Genomic DNA, 19,878 nt, shown 5'->3' on the forward strand with positions numbered 1-19,878 from the left:
GTGGTTTGAAACGAACAACAATACTTGTATGATGCTTTTATTTTGCTACCACGGGGATTGCAGTTAACAATTACTTCAGAGCTGTAGCTCTGAGACAAAACATTAATGTGTTCAAATTCCACGATGTTCATGAACGCAACAGTCGCCTACGTCAAGTGTGACCTGCGTCTCAATGGTGCAATTTTCCCATACACTAGACTGTCAGGCAAAACCTATTGGCCATAAGTGTCTGCATTGAAACTCTCAAATGCAACATTTACATATCAATGGATTTAACACTTGTATGTGTAGAATAAATGTTGCGAAAACGGTTCGATATCTCAGCATCAGTGTCATTATGTTATGCCCACTGCTCACACTTGTATACGTTATTTTAGACTTAGTGACAAAGGCCGGCTGGACGTAAAGACAAGACTCTTTTTCTGACTGTGTTTGCGATAGACATGACTACATTTTCGTTGCATGGGATGAGTATGTCGACATGAGGGCAGGATCGGGTCTGCCAGGCTAAGACCGGGGTACAGAATGCCCACCGACGTCGGTAAGCTAGCTGCAGCCATTCACTGTGCGGTGTGCGCGCCGTTGCTAACACATGCTAAAGCAACGCTGAGCACACCTCCTCAGCTTGGTGCACAGCATGAGCAGTAGCCACGGTGGTTTCTATATACATTGAAACATAACATAAAAGATTTTCTTGCCAGCGGAGTGGCTGTCGATGCGGGTAAGATAGATAGATGCCTTGGCCCCCAACATCTTCGGATAGTCTTGAATACTCCAACCCACTGTTGCTAGCCAAGAGTTCCTCATCCGGCTGTAGATGAGGTGGTTTTGTAATTTGGCGACAAGCAACACGCCCAGACGGTGAATGCATGTGCACTCCTCAACCACGGCACCAGTTACGGAAGAGAAATCTCGCAGTTCATGTTGCGCCAAGAGGTCGGAGTCACGTCTTTTATTCCCTCTTGTTCGTATCTTTTCCAACACGAGAAGATGAATGTGTCCAGGTATAACATCTATAGCTTGTTGGACTGGATCTACGGCGGCGTGGACCCGAAGTTTGAAGGCAACGGGGGCCCCGAATGTGCCGCCTTCCTCGCCCCTCAACAGCGCATCATCGAAAGCCTGATCATCGTCCTGGTGGCCCTGGTGGAGGTCGGGGTGGCGCTGAAGAAGATCGGCACATCCAAAGACTACAGCCTGGTTGGAAAAGAACACTCGAAGGCAAAAGAGGATAGTTTAAGCAAGAACCTGTTGCTGGTTGCCCTTTGCATGACTTTTGGAGTGGAGGTGGGCTTCAAATTTGCGACCAAGACTGTGATTTACCTGCTGAACCCCTGCCATGTCATAACTATGGTCCAGGTAAGGCTGAGCCTCTTTCTGCTGGATCAGACTACCTGTGCAAACTTTAGCAGGTTCTGCGTTGATGATCACCTTTTGTCAACTCCACAACCTCATTTGCACTTCCTGGTGGGAAAACATTCCCCTTAAACAGGCACTGGACTTCAAAGTGTGGGTTAAGTAGCAAATATATAAGTTTGTTCAGAATTAATATATTTGTCTTTTTGCCTGTATGGGTTACTTATAGATGTTAATATTGTAAAGAATTTAAAAGACCTGTAAAACATCAAAGCATGGACAAAACAAAACAAAATGGACAAAACTTTGAGATATTCCTCTTTTGATAACAGAAGTATAGTCTGATTCTGATGCACACTACTTTGCATGCAACAACTGTCATGTAAAAGGAAGTTGGCTGAATGTGTACACATACACAAACACTTGCGTTATCTGCTCCAGGCCAACCAACATTCTTTTAAACTAGGATGTTGGTAAAAACAGAAAGAATAATTCTGAATGAACGTAGATGGCAGAAATCTGAAATCCACAGGTTTATGCTTCATGGTCTGTGTTTTCCACTGCAGGTCCCAGGAGAGGGTTAACATCCCAGTCAAGATCTAGCAAAGCCACATTAAAGTGTAATGAATTGAAGTTAGGGGGCCTGAGTTCCAGTGTTGGTTCCTGTGAAAGTTGCTCATTAAGTTTATTCTGTAACAAGAGCAGGATTTAGGAGGGCACAATATAAAAGCTGTAATTACAAGGAAGGCAGTTTATAACGGCCATAATGTGGGAAAGTTGACGAGAGAGTTGTGTGTCCCTTTGGCTTGGACTTTTTGATTTAGTTTAACTAAATATGCTTAAGTCTTTAACACCCGGCTGCATCATTGTCCAGTGTTGGTCACAGCCACTTGTGTGTAGTTGTTCTTAAATGCTTTGTAAATATTCAGGAATCATTTGACAGGGTATTTGTACTAGGGAGTGGCTCTGGCTTCACTGCTGTGGGACCACGAGAGGAGAAACAAATGCAACAGGTCTGTTATAAACGATGAAACGTACAATTAAAGCAAAGCTTAAAGTGCAAATGCCAGCTGCTGCGTTTGGTCGGGCGTGGCGGTACTGGTGGGGAGGAATGTAGAGAATCCAAAACCAAGATGCAGCCAGAGATGATGAGGAGAGGGAAGCGTTCAGCGGCCGCCGCAACTTAAATAGCCGTTGGATTTCCATTGGCTCATGGAAATGAGCGGAGCTCATTAACCGTCAGGTGTGACAAGCAGCTGGTGGCCGCTGTTAAACATCAGGTGCTGCTGAGGTCAGGGGCCTGATTAACATGGAGAATTATTCCAGTTCACTCAGGCTGAGCTGGGAAATCCAACACGCTGCTGGGCCACATCAGGTAACCCTGCTGGACACCGATATCGTGTCGTGCACTGTTTGTTATAGCAGTTATTCAAAGAAGATAAAGATATAAACTCGGACAGTTTTCTTTCATTTTCTTAATAGAAAAGAATCCAGCAGGCTTTAACCTTTAAAGTTAAATGTAGTTTATAATTTAAGCACACCATTTATATTCCACCATACAAATTAACTGTACTTTTATCACCATATAAATTGTAGATTATTCGATAAAGTCACAATAAATGAGAATTTATTCTTTCCCCTCTCACCTGTTCCTTACATGTCTGTTGGGATCATGAGAATGGTGATCACTACTGGCTCAATCAACCAGGGTTGAAGTGTGTTAAATCCATATTTAACGGTTGGAAACTCTGGTTTATAGGAAACTAATTCTCACCTCTTAGAGACCTAAAACAATATCCAGTTTCATTTTATTGGACAGTGACATAAATGTCCTCGTTCCACTGCGTTGTACCGGTTCCGCGTGGCCGAACTCTCGGTTTTATGGTTTTTCTGTTGAGGAAAGCATTTCAGCCTCCCTGGAAATGGCCGGAGTAATATAAAGATATGGACTTTTGATGCTACAAGTTCACCTTTTATAATAATAACAATTACTATTATAATCCTCTTTAATGGATTGTGTACTCAAACCACGTGCTTTACAATAGCTTCCACTTTCACATTTATCCCTACAGAGAGTCACTTTTTACATTAGAGGAACTTTGCTATTTTAGTTTTGACTTAATATTTAGCCGGCTTTAATCGGCTTCATCTGCCAATAATCTTTAGGTGATTAGGATGTCCATATTTATAACACCAATTCATTTTATTACTTCTATGATTCCACACCAGACAGCCTTCAATGAGGTCAAGAGGTCATATTTTCATCCTCGTCCTCTGGCTGGTTGGAAAGATTGATTTTAAAAATGCTGAACTCTGGATCCAAACACAGGATTTTGCAGACAGCAGGGAACATTGTAGTGAAAGTAAGCCTGAGCTGCTTTAACGGCGAAGGTCGTTAGAAGGTGAAAGATGAATCCTATATATACTGTCTGGCCAGAAGGAAGTTGCACAAGACGCTGTGACCAAATTGCATTGTTGTAACGTCCTTCCCACCCTCTACTGAGCAGGCAGAGCAAGTTTTCGTGGGTTGTTTTACACCAGCGGGTCCTCCAGGCCACAAAAGGTCCTGCACAAAAGCATCAGATCTGAATCCAGTTTTGTATTCCTTAAAAACCTTTGTCCGTTTAACCTTTTCCCCCCTCTCTGTCTCTTTTCTTCTACAGATCTTCCTGCTGGCCTGCCCGCCGTGTAAAACAGCGATGGTGGTTTTTAGGTGAGCCCGTGCCTACTGTTTTATTTAATAAAAAGGGACGTGTATTTTAGCTCCGAGCATGGTGGCATTTTGTTTCTTGCATTATTTAGTCACCATCCCTAAACCGCATCGTCTCAAAGGTGCTCCCAAAAAGCAAGAAAAGGAATGTTCACGCCTAAACTAAACAGGGATTTTACATTTGTATAAAAGCAGTCGGCATGCTGATCGAGCTGCCGGTTTTCTCCTCCACAGGGTGTTTGTCGTGGCTTTCATTGTTCTCCCGTTAACAACCACTCTGACGAGACCTGTTAATTATTCAGGGGGAAGGTTTGTGTGTTTTCCAGACGGATTGGAAAGTTCAGAAATAAATACTTCCAGGGTGGCTCTGTTGGCCGAACCAGGAGTGGAGGCGGCTTCTTTTCCACCGTTTCACCTGAAATGACCATAAACAAGATATCAACAACAGGCCTGTCACCTTCAGAGAAAGGAATTCCTTACCCCAGGATAGTTAGTTCAGTCTGTGGGACATGTTTAAGGAGTCACACTCAAATGCAGCCTTTTAAAAGGGTTAAAGGAAATGCCGAACAATGTTTAAATGTAAAATAGCCATTTTCCATGCAAGAGTTTGGTTTGGTGGTAACAAATAAAAATGTAAAGAAGCTCGCACAAGAAAAACCTCATGTGTCTTCAGAGGTCAAAGGTCAGTGACGATCAATAAATGAAGCCAAATGTGAGGGAGCAGGTTTCTCTCGGAAAGGTCTGGAGGCCTCCGGAGTGACAGCTCGGCTCATTTGTGCTGGCGTCCCGACCGCACTGCTGTTTTCCCACTGACCTTGGCTGTCATAACAGTCACACGGACTCTGATAAAGTGAGCGGGCTGATATAGATGTAGGTCCGCACTTTGACACGTAAGCTCTCGGGCTTATATACAGCAGTCAAGCACGCTGTCAAGTAATCATTAGACAAAAGAATCTCGTTGGATGTGTACAAATTGGCTGAATTAGCATCACCCTCCTCCCAGATGAAGTGCACCCTGAATAGCAACAGAAGCAGCGCTAATGACAGAATCGCCCTGAAACCTCCCGGCCAGAGTCCAACACAGCCTCTGAGAGTGATTGGATTGGATTGATTACTTTTGGAGCGAGCCTCCTCAGCTGTCAGTGAGCCGCCTTTCTGACAACCAACCGCCCTGACAACAGACGAGGACCAGTCGTCTCCAACGGCTTCAGGGCGGACCTTTACCACACAACCTCCACCTGTTCCAGCTGTTCCTTAGTGACCGTATTGGCTCGTATCAGTGTCAGCTCACCAGCGTCATGGTGGAAACTGTCCTTTTACAGCTGGGCTGGAGTGTTTAGCTTATGTTTTTGGTTCTGTGTTTCCAGGCTGCAGGTCCACATGCTGAATGGTGCATTACTGGCTTTATTGTTCCCAGTCGTCAACACCAGACTGGTAAGTAAATAGTACTGGGAAGCCTCCATCAGTTTCTCATCTTATTTTGGGAACTCTTTTCCTTCAAGGCTTTTTACTTGTCCCTGAGGTTTAGGCTCATTTATAACATTTATAGAGCACAGTTCATGTTTTTTAGTTTTACGACCTCTCAACAGGAGAACGTGTTCCCTCGCTTCTCTTTCCTACTGTTTTATCTTTCATCAAGGCTCTTCTGCAGTAGGATCAATGTAAGCACGTGAATGCCAACATGCAGATCACATGCACGACCAAAGTGGTTGATGAAGGAAATCTGAGGATGTTGAGTGAGGCTTGGCTCAAGTGTCTGTGACAAAGATCCCCCCCAGCACACATGGAACACAGAGGAACCTCTTGTCCTACTAACGCCACATTCAAGACATTTTAATTTTTATAAAAAAAAATTCATAAAATGGGCTTCAAAACACTATCTCTGAAAACACCTGGATGCTGCAAGCTGTCTGCCTGTTTTATCAGACTTATCTTTGCATTTCAGCTGCTCACTGAATGTGTGTTGTGGATAAAACTATTTATGTTCCAGTGACATCTAGCACAGAGTGCATCTTTAATGTACATAATCAAGGAACTGGTTTTGACCACGGTTTATCATGAAAAACCTCTGCTCACAGCCAAAAACAGGGATTCAGCTGGGTAAAGGAAGTGATGAATCCCATCCTGACATGATCGTCCATTTTGTAACGTTACCTTTATCGTCACTGTACACTGCTTGATCTGGCTAAAGACAAGCAGGAGCACATATTTAATCTCATAATGGCATTTTTCTCTTCGCAGCTCCCATTGGAAAAAGAGATTTACTACATCCAGCACTCCATGTTGTACCTTGTGCCTCTTTACCTTTTCAGGAAAGGAGGTACGTGTTCTGTCTTTTCGTGGCTGAGACATGATAGCCATGCTGGGTTTCAATACCTGTTTTACTATCTTTACTCTTGCTGCCCACATCAGCTGTTATTTCCACCACAAACGAGTGTCAGATTTTCCTCACAGCTTCAGTAGCCGACTAGACGGCTCATCTCAAACACATTAAAAAGACATGTAATAGAGCGTACATTATATAGGCAGGTGCAGTACAAGGTTACATAAGTTAATAGGTTGCTTTATGATGGAAGTTAACAGGTAGACAGAAAGACAAACCCCAGCTTTTTATAACCCTGATGACGGAGATAAATAGTAACACATTATAAAGTTATGAAACAAACCGTAAAGAAGGAGGATGTTAAGCCTCTTCAGTGATCTCTGTGAGCTCCCATATTTTGCCTCGATAAATTAAGACTTTAAATCCTGAATGTCAACTCTGTTTAGCAAACTTTGCAACACCCTGCATCTACAACTGAATAGTTAGCAGGATGTGGTCTGAAACTAGCTTTTCCTGTTTCCATCCAGGTAGCTATAATTAAAGGAAATAATTTAATCAGTTAACGAGTAATGATGGTTATATTTCTGATGGTAAGCCTGACTTTCAATGGTAGCAGTATTAATATCAATACTATCAATTAGGTTAATCAAACTTATTTGGTTAGAGCAAATAAATTACATCCTGTGGGTGTAACTTACAATGTGAAATGACGTTCTTGACAGAGGTCTGCTTTTTTTTAATAATGAGACACCTGCATTTATAGTAATATAAACCAAATAACAGTGGGACACAGTATCGCCTAATGGAGACCCCAATTATATTTGTCTGAAGTTTAAAATATTTGGTATAACTGTGCCCATTTTAATGCATATACATGTCTTGCTTTGCAGGTGTCTATAAGCCTGAACCTATGGGGGACATGTGGTGGGCGCTGCTGTCAAATGGCATCATGTTCCTCTATCACTTCGTCTTCCTGCAGCTCCTTGGCCTGGTAAGACAGCGTCCTCTGCTGGCCAAGACCCAGTACTTCAACTATCTTCTCACTGACGTCATCAATTTCATTTCCTGACAGAATAATGCCAGCTTGAGTTGAGGGCAGAAAGTAGCTACTAAGATACGAGTCAGTACCGTAATCTCACTCTCATAAATAACATGCACCCGTGTGTAAATTCTCCCTGCTGTCACCTAAGCTCACCACCTTTTCATATAAGAAATGGTTCCAAATGAAGATATAATCTCTCACAGTGACATATACAGTATCTCAGTGCATTCTCCTCTTATCTGCATACTTTTATTCAGCAAGACCTGGCCTGAGGATGTCATTGGCAGATAACAGCTCTTCTGGTGACACCCTCGGCTGCCATGACAACAGCTGACAATGACATCTTTGACTGCCGATGTTTGTGTTGCGTGGTAGCTTGGGAGGATTCCTTTGTGGAACACTGAGCTGAAAAGCTGGAATTTGTTTGCAACAGCCTTTCTCGCTCGCAGCAGTGAGCAGTGCAAAGCTTGCTCTGCGAGGTGCACACTCTCTGCTGCTCTAACAGATAAAAGATGCTGAGTATTGTTGGAATTGGTGACAGCACGGTGACCTGTACGCACTGAAAGTCGGCCATCAGCTGTTCTGGGAGACTCTGCTCGGTTCATGACCCCCAACAGTCACCCGTCACAGTTCATCGTGTGCTTCTGTCCGTTACTCAATCCGTCTGTGTTCCACTTGCAGGTGACTGAGGTCAACCTGAACAACATGCTGTGCCCGGCTGTGTCCGACCCCTTCTATGGGCCTTGGTACCGGGTGTGGGCGACCGGCCACCAGACCCTGTTCACCTTCATTCACGGGAAGGCCCTCACTCTCCTGTCACAACATGCAGGCTCTGTGTGCAGAAACCTGTTGGACATGTTGCGGCTGCGCAGCAAGAAAGTCGACTGAATACCAACAAAGATCCTCACAGACTATTTTTCCTTACGTTTACGGCATTTCAGACATTGGGAAAACATGAACCTTTCAGGGCCAGTAAATCAATATGTCATTTAAGTGTATAGTAGTCAGCTTGCACACATATTTGCATGCACAATGTATAAATACATATATGCGGCATTTTAAGGGCAGTAGTTAGCATTGTTGAGCTGGGCAGATATTTTTATACTATCTTTAAAGAAAAAATGTACGTGACTTTGTGAGATTTCTCTTGCTGCCTTTTGTAACATTGTGAGAAAGTAGATGTCACTACTGATGTTACACTTAATGTGGTAGTACTGCTAAATGTGTTCTTAGAGCAAGCTGCCATTTTTATGTCATTCTGCATTCTGAAGCAGACTGTGAATGTGAGCTGGTGTTGAAGTCGGTGCTTGTTTGTTGCTGGCATGTCTGGATTCTTCTTACTGTTGTCATTACTACAATACACGCGTGTACACGGAGTCCCTCTATTTCCACGCGATTGCACTTGGGATTGTATTCACACTGTAAGTGGCCTGTAGTTTTATTTTTGTCTCCCATCTGTTCAGACCATTCCAGATCCAGTGATAATCAGGGGATGTGAGGAAGTGTTACGAGCTGTGATTAAGAGTGAGGAGTTGTGGGTTGACTCTAATGTTGTTGTTGCCTCTGCTGAGAAAAAGTGCGCGCGGGAGTTTTTGTCTTTACTTGAGCACGTTGTCTGTATGAATATGATGTTTGCCAAGATGCAGCCAAACTTGAAGAAATGCGTATCAAGACTGAGATCATGCATCACTCATATCACGCCGAAATTATTATGGCGTAGAGTCACAGCCTGGATTTTTTTTTAAAAAAAAATATGTAGTTAACTGCACAATACAAAGTATTACTGTACTCTGGTCAGTTGTCATTTCAAGTATGAGGGTCGTGCACATTACTGTAGCATATACTGCACTGCAATGTAAAGAAGGGAAACTTTTGTATAACAGTGGGTTTGCGTGTAAGTTCTGTGTCAAACATTAAAGTGCTTTCAGTTCACCAACCTACCCAGTGTGGAGCGCTTGATTTTGTGGGTATTTTTGGCTTTTCAAGGTTCTTTTATACAGTTTTATAATTTGAGAAATATTTACCTTTTATGTGCAGCGGTTGGGTGTAAAACTAGCACCAAGTAAGGCCTGAAAAGAGTTTATGACATATGACTTTAGAAATATCTAACTACAACATGTGTGTTCTGCAGGTTAGAGTATAACATTCACCTACACTGATGAGTAATGGTCACTGTTCTTCTTGTTCAGGAGATCAAGAATACATGTGAGTAGATTAGTTCTCCAAATTGGATTTTTTTTGTCACTTGACCTTTTGTTCGGCGGAACTCCGATATAATTTATATCAAGGTAATAAGGTTTGGGTGCTGCTGTCTGCCTGGTGATGTAGACGCAACCAGCAAAGTCACAGCAGCAGTGACGCCCTGCATTCGGAGAGAAAGAAAATGGACCCTGATTGGCAGGGCAATGGAGCTGATAAGGATGGCACATTTACAAACACAAAAGGACATGAAGTCAGGGATGTGAACGGAAATGGGTTTTCACTGCCATTGTGATATCTGTTTACTGGTCAGGTTATTTATTCAGGCTTGGGGGTGCTTTTGTATGGAGTGTGATCGTAAGCCTGACCGCCCCCACGACCCCTGAGCGTTCAGTCCTGAATATCACATAACCAGCAGGGGAGTGTTTCCAGATACACCTGCCACAGATTTTTCCCGGGCGAGCGCCGAGCAGTGGACGAAGAGGTCGAGAGGCAGGATGAGCATGAGGAGAATCCTTATCACAGCCAGGCAGGCTGCAAGTGGAGCCACATTAACACAACAAACGAGGCAAAGGCAGCAAGCAGAAGGTGAATTTAGGGAAAAATATAGAGCCAGTCCTGTTTTATGTTCAGCCATATACAATTACCTCAAAAGATGCAATATTTGTTCAGTCGCTCAGACCCAAGTTCAATTAATACAGAAACATATTTTTACTCATACTTACTGTATTCTGTTCTGTCACTACACGTAAAAAAATAAAATTGAATACGTGATGTAAAATGAAATATGTATGAAAGCGTAGTTGTCAGCAGAGATTAAGCTTTTACTAGTGCGACGTTTAATGTCTTGAGGCAAACGGGTGTTTTACACCGCCACAGTGATAAAACTATCATGCTGCTCCTCGGCTGTTAAGTTATACATAAGGTCTTTCGTCTAGATGGAAAGCGCGCTTCTAAAATACTGTTTAATGTTGGCTCAAAGGCCAAAAACTGTTCATTTTGCACATGTGGCCTGCATGTCCTCCAGGCAGTGAAGGCATCGTCAAGCTTTAGCGGACTCGGGTCACGTGATCGCCGGACACCATGGGCGACGTGGGTACATAGAAAGGTGAAGGTGTTGGGATGTGGATGAAATGACAACTCAGACAGGCATTCTTTTTCCAGTTGATTTTATATTTTTTGTCGAATAAATGATTTAAAAAGTAATGTTTAAAACTACATTTCTTCACAGCCATGACTTACATACTCAGTTAACCCATCTATATATCGAGATATATCTATATCTATATAGATATAGATATATATATATATACTTTTACCTCCCCACGCTCTTCTTTTGCGTTTTTTTTGTTTTCTTTTTCTCCCCGAGTCCTACCATCGTGATAAATGCCCATTTCAAGTTGTGTCACACTAACAGCAATTCAACAGGAAAAGAGGAAGGGTCTAGCGCTACAGGGGGTGAATTTGAAGTTCCCAGTTCATAGTATTCCATCAACAGTTTTCAAGTTTACTAAAGCAGAGAAATATTAAAAAAAAAAAAAAAAAAAAGATCAACAATTGAAATGAAAGAAACAAACGTTGGTATGAGGAGTTACACCAGGCAACCCTCCCAGCCCATCAGGCCACTGCAACAGAAAAAAGTCGTTTTGTACAGTGACACATCAGAGAAGTCCGTGTCCCAAAATTCTGAACATAGAAAACCCCTAAAATAATTTTGAAACTAGATTCAAAATATTCCTCTGAAAAGAATTTTTAAATGTACAAAAAGTCTTTTTTTCCATTTTTTTAATGATTTTTTTAATAAAAGTTTTAAACACAACTTTATTGAAGTCTGTATTTCATTTGTCATTATTGATTCATTTATTTTCTTCTTTTTTTTTAATCTATCAGTGCGATTGTATACCAGTGCAGCTACTGGGTCCAGAGTAAAGAAAACAGGCTTTTTTTCTTCTTTAACGGCATAAAAAATAAGGAAAGTTTCATCTTTTATATAAAGTATAACTGCTGGTCTTTAGGGAAAACAAACATTTATAAACCCATAAAGCTAGGAGGCACACCATGGGATTTTCATTTTTGTAAATTATAGCAATAATACAAGTAATTCTACTAACAAGAATAATTATAAAATAAAAAAGGAGGAACAATTTTGCAACCGTTTTCACCCTCCGTGAAGCTGTGAGGGGCTTCAAAGACGGGCTCAATGAAACCTCATTGATAAACTGCGTTGCTTATTAAGTCCAGACAGTTGAGAAATCGCACAAAAAAAAAAAAAAGACATTAACAACATGTTGTCGATCGCAGGGTTGTCTTTTGGAAGGACAGGAAGCCAGGCCCGAGAGCAGCATTTGGGCATGGCCGCTGGCATCTTTGGTTCAGTCAAACATACGAAGGTAATACGAGCTTGAGCATTCCACGAAATATGAGAATGACTACGCAAGGAATGCTGAGGCTGAACTCTAACCCTGGTATGGAACCAAAACGCTATCTGCTACAACGAACTACAAAATATCGTTCTGTGATATCCCATGAGGTATCGATGCTTTTAACAGTTTGTCAGTACACAAGAAGGGCTATTCTGTGTTCTATGTAAAACATTTACTCTGTGCTAACCTTCAACAGGACCTTTTCTCTAGTTGACAACTAAGACTTTGCCTTTTTTTTGAGGTGAAACGATTCAGCAGCTAAAGGAAAAGTGGAGAATGTGCTCAGAAAAAGCAGCATCCACATTTCCCAGGAAAGGCAACGACCACTACCACCGCCACCGCCGACTGAATGACCCGTCACACCTTGACAGACTAGGCCATGAGGTCAGTAATCGAGGGGAAGGAGGCTACATGTGACTTCTTGTCCTTTCAAACCTGCATGGGTGTCGATTTGCACTGGTAGGAACAAAACAACAAAGAAATAAACACCTGTTCGAACAGATCTGCATATATCAAGGATAATAACATGTAGGATTTTCTCTTTATACGTCACTGTCGTATTGGAATTATGACCAGTAACGGTACATTCCATGGCCCCGTATGACTAGTTTGCTGTTGGGGCTTGCCTTCCGTGACTATCAATCTGCTGTTCCCATAGGGAACTGATCCCAAAAATACCACACCGGACTTGACGAAAGCATTCTCTGGGGCTACTGTTTTTCCCAGTGACAGTCCGCTCTTTCTGGAGGAGAATGTGCTGCCATACCTGACCGCACAGACATATACCCAAGAGAAAATCTTAACATGTAGCATCTTTTAAGTATGATATGATCAATGAGTCCGCATGACCAGTCATGAGCTGTGACCACCCCAATATGAGGTCTGATAGCACCATATTTGTCTTTTAAATCTCATAATGGTTAAGAGTGTCGAAGCCATAGATCAAGCATATCATGGATAAAACCATAGGTCTCATACTCATACATACATGCAACTGAATGCATTGCATGTATATAAAAAGACATACATAAAAGAACATGGTCAATTTGGTTTTGCAGCAGATAAATTCAGGTTGTGCTGTATTAAATGGACCAGGAAGTGAAGGTCTGACGCTTCCTCTTTGACATTATATAGTGTTTTTTTCCTGTAAAAGCATACATTTAACTTGAGGTGCGATAATGACTTCCCGCGGCTGTAACATTTAGGGCAGCAGCACCACAGCGCTCAAGTGAACATGCGTTTGAAGGGCCTCGTGTTAATGAAATGTATTAATGAAGGCTAGCAGCTGGTTAAGATGTAAGCGAACAGGCATACAGCCGCCAGCTGTCTAAAGAGCTGTTAGCATTAGCATTCAGGCGAGACCCTTCCCTTCGCTGTGGTGTTCCGATGGAGTTGGGAATGAGTCAAACCACGGGGCAGAGGAAAGGTCAGATCATCATCTACTGATCCATCTTTTATTAAATCATTCATTTAAGGCAACACAACTTAAATATGGGTCATTTCGGGTTACTGTGGATGGAGTGCCAAAAGCCCTTGATATTTTGCATAAAGAAAAAAACCTGTCAGTTAGTAAAGGCTGTTACAAAGAAAGATGTTGGTCAAGTAACAAGAAAAATGACAGTAACTGTGTAATTCGGAGCCAGCAGATCGACACAATGATCCTCGACAGATCAAACATTCAGGAAAGTAAATACAACTAGACTAGTGTGTGTGGATGTAAATCACAAGTAACACTTGGATGGGTGTCTTCTTAGTCCTCACAAGCCCTGTTTGGGGTTTTTATTTGTTTTTTAAGCATAGACCTTAACTGCACGCTGCTCTGCCCTGAGCAGTGATTCTGCTGTAGCTCACTCAACTATGATCGCTCTAATCTACTGCCAGACAGCTGCCAAAACACCAAATCTAACAGTTCCTGTGTAACAGACGCACAACGACCAACGGGAAGCTGCAGGACAGCAAGGAAAGACGGAAGAACGGCAATCGTGAAGCTTCAATGACCAAATCTAGACGCTCCAGAGAGCACAATGACATGCACTTCTAAATGACACGGTTACGATGATTAGCTTGCTTCGTTTTCGTGAAACAAACGATGACAACAAGTGACAAGGGATAGCTAGAATCTGAAAAGGCAAGACAATGTGTTGGTTTTTTTTTTTTTTATGATATCCGGGGCGATATACAGACGACGGGACAAATGACAGAAACCGCTGGGTTTGCCTGCTGGTCAGTGACCCAGCCCAGTCTCACCCCAGCTGATAACGTTTGCATTCAGAGACCGAAGACCCTCTGACGTATCGGGGGTTACCAGTTCAGAGGCCCTGAATGGCAACAAGCCCAAGATGACTCGTACAAAGTGTGGAATAAAAAGGGAATATGGCTTTAGATAGAATGTCCCTGTCAAGTGACTCCCTGCCAGAAACACCAGACACCATCAAACAATAAACTTGAAAGGAAAATTTCCCCGCTCCATTATGGGGAAAAGCGTGACCTACTCACGGTCTAGTTGGTTAGCAAGACAATTAATAAATCACCTGCACAACCCTGCTTAGCAGTATCCTCTGACAAAATGGCTTCCTCCAGAATTGCAGTGAAAGTGTTAAATTAAGAACTGGCTGTAAGCTCTGGCCAAAAAACAAAAACAGAAATTTGGGTTTCCAAAAATTCCTCGGGGTGGTTTTCCAATCCAATTTGCTGTATAAATGACTTCATTTGGTTTTTTTAGAGCCCTCAATCTATATCCACACACAAGAAATGCCAACACAGTTGTGAGCTCACACAACTGATACCAGCAGAGGCCAGTCCGAGAGCGCCACAATCCTAGCCAGTAAAATTTGGAATAGCGGGATCCAAATATACCATTCACCCTACTGCACTGCAGGACAAGCTCGAGAGTCAATCCTTTTGGAGAGGTGTCAGGAGAGGTGGCACAGCCTTTGAGAACTGCAGAAGCTTTGCTACATGAGATATGTGAGGAGATAAAAAGGAGAGAAGCAAGTTTTTTTGTTAATGTAAAAGCGTAGCAAAGCCTAAACAATATACGAGGGAGACTAATCCGCCATAAAAGACTTCCAACCATCCACAGACTTAAACCTGATTAGGTTTGCAGGAAATGTGCAGGATTATTAAAATCTAGTATTCATTCTTCAAAACTATGAATGGAGGGGGGTTATAGATAAAGATAATACATATGCTGCAAAAAAAACTTAACCACTGGCAAAGAAAAAGAAACATGGATTTCTTGCCATTACCAAATAATGCTTCATTGCCACCCGTTGCCATGTCAACGTCTTGATGAGACGGCCAGCATGGCAACGGAAACTATCATCATAAAATGGTACAGTAGTAGAAATAGCTAGACCAGGAGGGGGCGGGCTCTCCTGGGAAAAGGTCCGCGGAGAGGTCCAATGATTGGTCATGCGGCTCGCTGTCAGGAATAATGGTTGTAGGGTGGTAGAGGGTGCCCAATGCCATTCTGGTAGTGATGGTGCTGGCGGTGGGCGATGTACTCGGCATAACCCATTGTCATCTTCTCACTACGGTACCTGGAGGCGAGAGGTGACTTCATTGGTTTCTCAGATGATTCATATCACACTCCCTGTAGCAAACGGGCCATTTTCTTGGGCTTACCTGGTTAACTTAATGGTCTTCCTGAAGTCATTTGTGATGGGAGCTTTGTAACCTCCCTTTCGAAGTAAGGAATCTATGGTTTGAATGTGGTCCCAACCTTGACAATTAGATAGAGTGTAAGCTCCGAAACGATGCCTCGCTTGTCCGGAACACGGCCAAAATAACAAACAGGGAAAACAAGATCTCACCTTGCTCCTTTGCAACCTCCGGTAGGTAGGTGGCTGTGCGCTTTGATCCTTTTTCATTGAAAAATTCTATCCTAATACCATGAACACCCACCTACAATAGGAGAAGGCATAACCTGTATAGCACGAGCTCACTCAACATCAGATGCACTAATACCTCGGAGTTAGAAACTGATGGATGAATATTTAAGCAATGACGCTATACTATCATTAAAGTGAGATGCTGCTAACCTCCCAGTCAAGGTAGTCACCGACATCCTCAAAGTTGGTGAGAAGAGACACTGAGCAGAAGAGGCGAGGCAGCTCATCCCTTGTCATAGGGGGGAAGCGGCTGTCTTTAAGGGCACTGAACACACAAGCACAAAAAATATCCCACAGAAGTGGAGATTCATTAGGACCAAACCCATCACTACATGTAGAGCTTGAATGAAATGCATTCAAATGGCCTATTTTTAACTTCTGTTTCGTGACATAAGATTAACAAAGCTTTTTTTAGTAAAGATGGCCTGATGATCTTAAGAGATCGGCGTGTTTTCAGCATGATTGCAGTGTCTCGTGCGTGGAGCTGCATTTACAATCAAAGACACTCGCAGACAAAGGCTTCCAGAAAGCTAATTAAATGAAAAAATAAAAATCAAAGAATAAGAAATAGAAATATTCTTGTTTCAACGAAAACTTACCTAGTAAGGGTGTACTCCCTGAGTCCTGAGTGCAGATTCATGGCAGAAAATGTACCTATACAACCCCTCAACCGCTTGTCTCTGCCTATTTTCCATGTGACAAACAGCGGACTGGAAAAACAGATACAAGAAATCCGAATAAAAACAGCTGAATGAAACTTGTGTGCAGCATAGTACCAGTGATATTGAAGATGTGTCGCAATCACATGGCTTTCACAGGCCAGAGTATTTCCTATCAAATATCACAAAAGACAGCACAGTTGAATTTTGATTTTCTGCTGTTTCAGGGAATATAAACTCTTACCCTTTTAATCCCTTTAAATATTTATTTTCATCAAGAATTAGGTGCCGTGAGTTAAGTCAATTGACACTTTTCCTCCCACTCAACTGAAGTTTTGTTTTATTTTATCTCTGATAATTGCCAGTCCACTTTTGACTGCACCAAATGAAATTCAGCATGGAAAGTTCAGACAGAGACACCAATGACAACTGCAGAGTCTTCTGTTATTCCTCTCTACAGTCAGTGTTAGCAGTGACTAAGGCAATCACATTAGTGTAATACTGAGTCATTCTTCTCAGCATTCATAGCCCACATTCCAGTAAAAATGTCTTATATCATGAAAAACAGTGTGGTAACTTAAGAGCATCAGAAGCCGTCTGCACTCTTTTCATAAATAATGAACAAATCTTTGTGACTGGTTCCACCAACTGCACAAAATGAAGCCAAACTGTCTGCTGCAGTGTCTCATCTTGCATCGGTCAGATCAGATAGAACAGAACCTTTCAAACGCTTTCTTCGGGAAGATCAAGAGGTGGTGGTTTAAGTGTCGACTTCCTTTACACGGAGCTCGTCTGCTGTAGAATTTCTCATTAAAGAAATTCACAAATGTAGATGCCCTACTGAGATCATTATTTACCTTTGGCATTAAATAAGGGCTCAGAAAGCCCTGTTTCTAATAACCAAATTGATAGAGAAATTGTGTCCCTTCATTGTTTATTGCATAAACAGAGGACTTTGTCAAAGTCAAATGTCACATTTGTTTTGAACATTTCAATAACTCAGTCTGACAAGCCCCCAAGTGAAGGACATGTCAAGGACACCCCAAGTGTGGACTTTTCCCATTGGCGGAAGCAGCAAATAGGCTTCTGGTCATCAATACCTACATGTGTGCACTTGGCTACATATTGAATTAAAGATGTAATGCTGTTGAAAGAGAGCTTAGGTGGCGTTACTGGATGCTGTGGAGAAATTTAACTGTTCTGAATTTGAAAAGTCTAATTAAACCTGCCTCATTTTTACAGGTGGTGCAACACAGTGAAGAGGAAGCCAATTTCCTGCAGCCTTTCATTTTGACACCACCTTTAATGAGGTCAAAACAAGTGTGGTGGAGGGAAAATACATAGTAGCGTCTTATTCAGATATATAAAATGCACAACATACAATATGAGCTGTTTATAAAAAAGGAATATAATAGCAGTAATTTGCACTTCCTGTTATGTGATGCATTCACGGGCACTGATTAGTCAATCGGAAATGTCAGACTCTGGCTTTGCCCCTCACAGATGCTAAATGTTCCCAGCTGGTGATGAATGACTGCGTGAAATGTTGAAATACCGAGTTTCTTACCTTTACATGTTTCAACATTGTCCAATCGCGTCAAATTTTAGTGAAGAATACAAATTTAGCCGCACTTTAAACGTGAAGTCGGATCAGTCAGGCCTTAATATAAATTATTTAAGCATTTCAAAACGCTTGAGCCTTAGCAAGACCCCTCATTTTCTTTGTTGACTATGAGCTAAAACGCCTGTCATCGTTATGTCTTTTGACAGTGTACAGGAACAATATCAACAGTTACACGACCGACCTGTGTGAGCTGTTGCCTGACAGGAGCGGTGGAGACTTAACACTTTTAAATGAATTACCGCAAGCTCATTAGTGTTTAAATGCTAGGCTAATTTAGCTCATAGCTAAATATGCTAAGTCCGATAAGTGATCATAATTAAGGACTTCGCCCAAGACAACTTCAAAGATATTAAAAAACGCTTTAGTTACACGTTGTCTGATAATGCTTTAGTTCGACTGTTCTCGTTCCCAAACCTATTGTCAAAAGAGCGTAAAATAAGAGATGTTATCTTGCTCCAAACGCCCGTTAGCTTAGCAGCTAACTGACAGTAGTAACTGTGCCGGATAGCCTATGTTGTTCTATTTGCGAAGCCGGTTGACCTTTTCTTAAAAAAAATAAAATAAGAAAAATACATTTTAAAAAACGTCCGAGCATAACATTCGCTAAATTTTCAAAAGGGCTCATAGCACAACGAACCCTTCTTTGTTGTTAATGTGAGATTATTGTAGCCACAGGCCAATGGTTCCGTTCTAACCAACAAGGCCCAAATTTTAACTTGCATTTCACATTTAATTTAACCTTTTACCAAGTCTTGTTTCCTTTGTGACAGTTTGAACCCTCGACAGTGCAGCAGCGACCAAAGGTATGCAAATCAATTCTGACACAAGACAGCCTGTTGTCGGAGTTAATCAATGAGCTGTGGCAAGAAACAGAACAACAAAAGACAAAAAAAAATACTCACTAGGGATCATTTGTAAACCTGGGTGTTCTCGGAGGCTGATATCCGTACAGATGGCAATAAAGTACGTCAAAACAGAAACAGCACATCTCTGCTGAGACGACCATTTTTCTGCCTCCACTTCCCGAACCGGGTCCCGAGTTGAGATTCGGGGAAAGACCGGATGAGTTGTAACCGGCCGGGGCTGGGGACAGAGCGTTGGTGCCGCTGCTTCCACTACTACTACCGCTGCCGCTAACGTTACCCCCGGGTCCCCCCAGGCCGTTGGCTCTGTTCACGTTCGCTCCCGCTGCAATCGACGCAGAGGAGCCAATCCCCAACTCCGAGCCACAATGTCCGGTTCCTGCCACCCCGCTTCCCGCCCCCACACCGCCGGGACCCCCCGACCCGGGAGATCCCGACAGTTTCTGCTTCTTCACCCCGCAGCACCCGGCCGCCATCTTGGAACAATCTGCACCGACACACCGCTTCCGACCCATTACCGTCACCGCGGGAAGGGTGGGGGGGAACGCCGACCAGACGTAGAAGTCCCACTGCGTTGATACGTACAACGGACAGTAACACTCCACTTTCACTCTTATTTATTTATTATCTGTCGGTCGACGAAATAACCGATACGGCGAAAAGACTGCTATGTCACCCCAGCGTTGCCTTTAAAATCGCGTGACTCCGCTACGCAAAATCCATCGCCGTGTTAGCGTTTATCCACAAGTTGTCGGTCAGTCCAGCTTTTTGTGTTCCTGTGAATCA

At 42.6% G+C, this 19,878-nt stretch overlaps 2 protein-coding genes across 3 annotated transcripts; one reads left to right on the forward strand and one right to left on the reverse strand.

Annotated features, from left to right (window-relative positions):
* Nucleotides 1–529: 529 nt before the first annotated feature.
* LOC130538087 (transmembrane protein 164) lies at nt 530–9,371 on the forward strand. Its single transcript, XM_057055328.1, has 6 exons — nt 530–1,359; nt 4,020–4,069; nt 5,434–5,500; nt 6,308–6,386; nt 7,280–7,380; nt 8,113–9,371. Exons 1-6 carry the CDS (start codon nt 922–924, stop codon nt 8,317–8,319), a joined length of 942 nt encoding a protein of 313 aa, XP_056911308.1. The 5' UTR covers nt 530–921; the 3' UTR covers nt 8,320–9,371.
* A 1,411-nt stretch (nt 9,372–10,782) lies between these two features.
* On the reverse strand, nt 10,783–19,607 carry ammecr1 (AMMECR nuclear protein 1). Of its 2 annotated transcripts, XM_057055326.1 has the most exons (6): nt 19,132–19,607; nt 16,546–16,656; nt 16,097–16,211; nt 15,869–15,959; nt 15,681–15,777; nt 10,783–15,595 (listed from the first exon to the last, which is right to left on the reverse strand). In XM_057055326.1, the coding sequence occupies exons 1-6, from the start codon at nt 19,605–19,607 to the stop codon at nt 15,481–15,483; spliced, it is 1,005 nt and encodes a 334-aa protein (XP_056911306.1). In that variant the 3' UTR covers nt 10,783–15,480. The 2 variants fall into 2 exon arrangements, with proteins under 2 accessions (XP_056911306.1, XP_056911307.1); XM_057055327.1 differs by lacking the exon at nt 16,546–16,656.
* Nucleotides 19,608–19,878: the final 271 nt, after the last annotated feature.

The sequence above is a fragment of the Takifugu flavidus genome, chromosome 14 (assembly GCF_003711565.1).
Source record: "Takifugu flavidus isolate HTHZ2018 chromosome 14, ASM371156v2, whole genome shotgun sequence".
Lineage (NCBI taxonomy): Eukaryota > Metazoa > Chordata > Actinopteri > Tetraodontiformes > Tetraodontidae > Takifugu > Takifugu flavidus.

Coding starts and splice junctions, on each gene's coding strand:
- LOC130538087 (XM_057055328.1), top strand. CDS start 922: ATGTTGCGCCAAGAGGTCGGAGTCACGTCTTTTATTCCCTCTTGTTCG. Junction 5,501..6,307: donor CAGTCGTCAACACCAGACTG/GTAAGTAAATAG, acceptor TTCTCTTCGCAG/CTCCCATTGGAAAAAGAGAT. Junction 6,387..7,279: donor TTACCTTTTCAGGAAAGGAG/GTACGTGTTCTG, acceptor CTTGCTTTGCAG/GTGTCTATAAGCCTGAACCT.
- ammecr1 (XM_057055326.1), bottom strand. CDS start 19,607: ATGGGTCGGAAGCGGTGTGTCGGTGCAGATTGTTCCAAGATGGCGGCC. Junction 16,212..16,545: donor AGGGAGTACACCCTTACTAG/GTAAGTTTTCGT, acceptor TTGTGTGTTCAG/TGCCCTTAAAGACAGCCGCT. Junction 15,596..15,680: donor AAGACCATTAAGTTAACCAG/GTAAGCCCAAGA, acceptor TCTCGCCTCCAG/GTACCGTAGTGAGAAGATGA.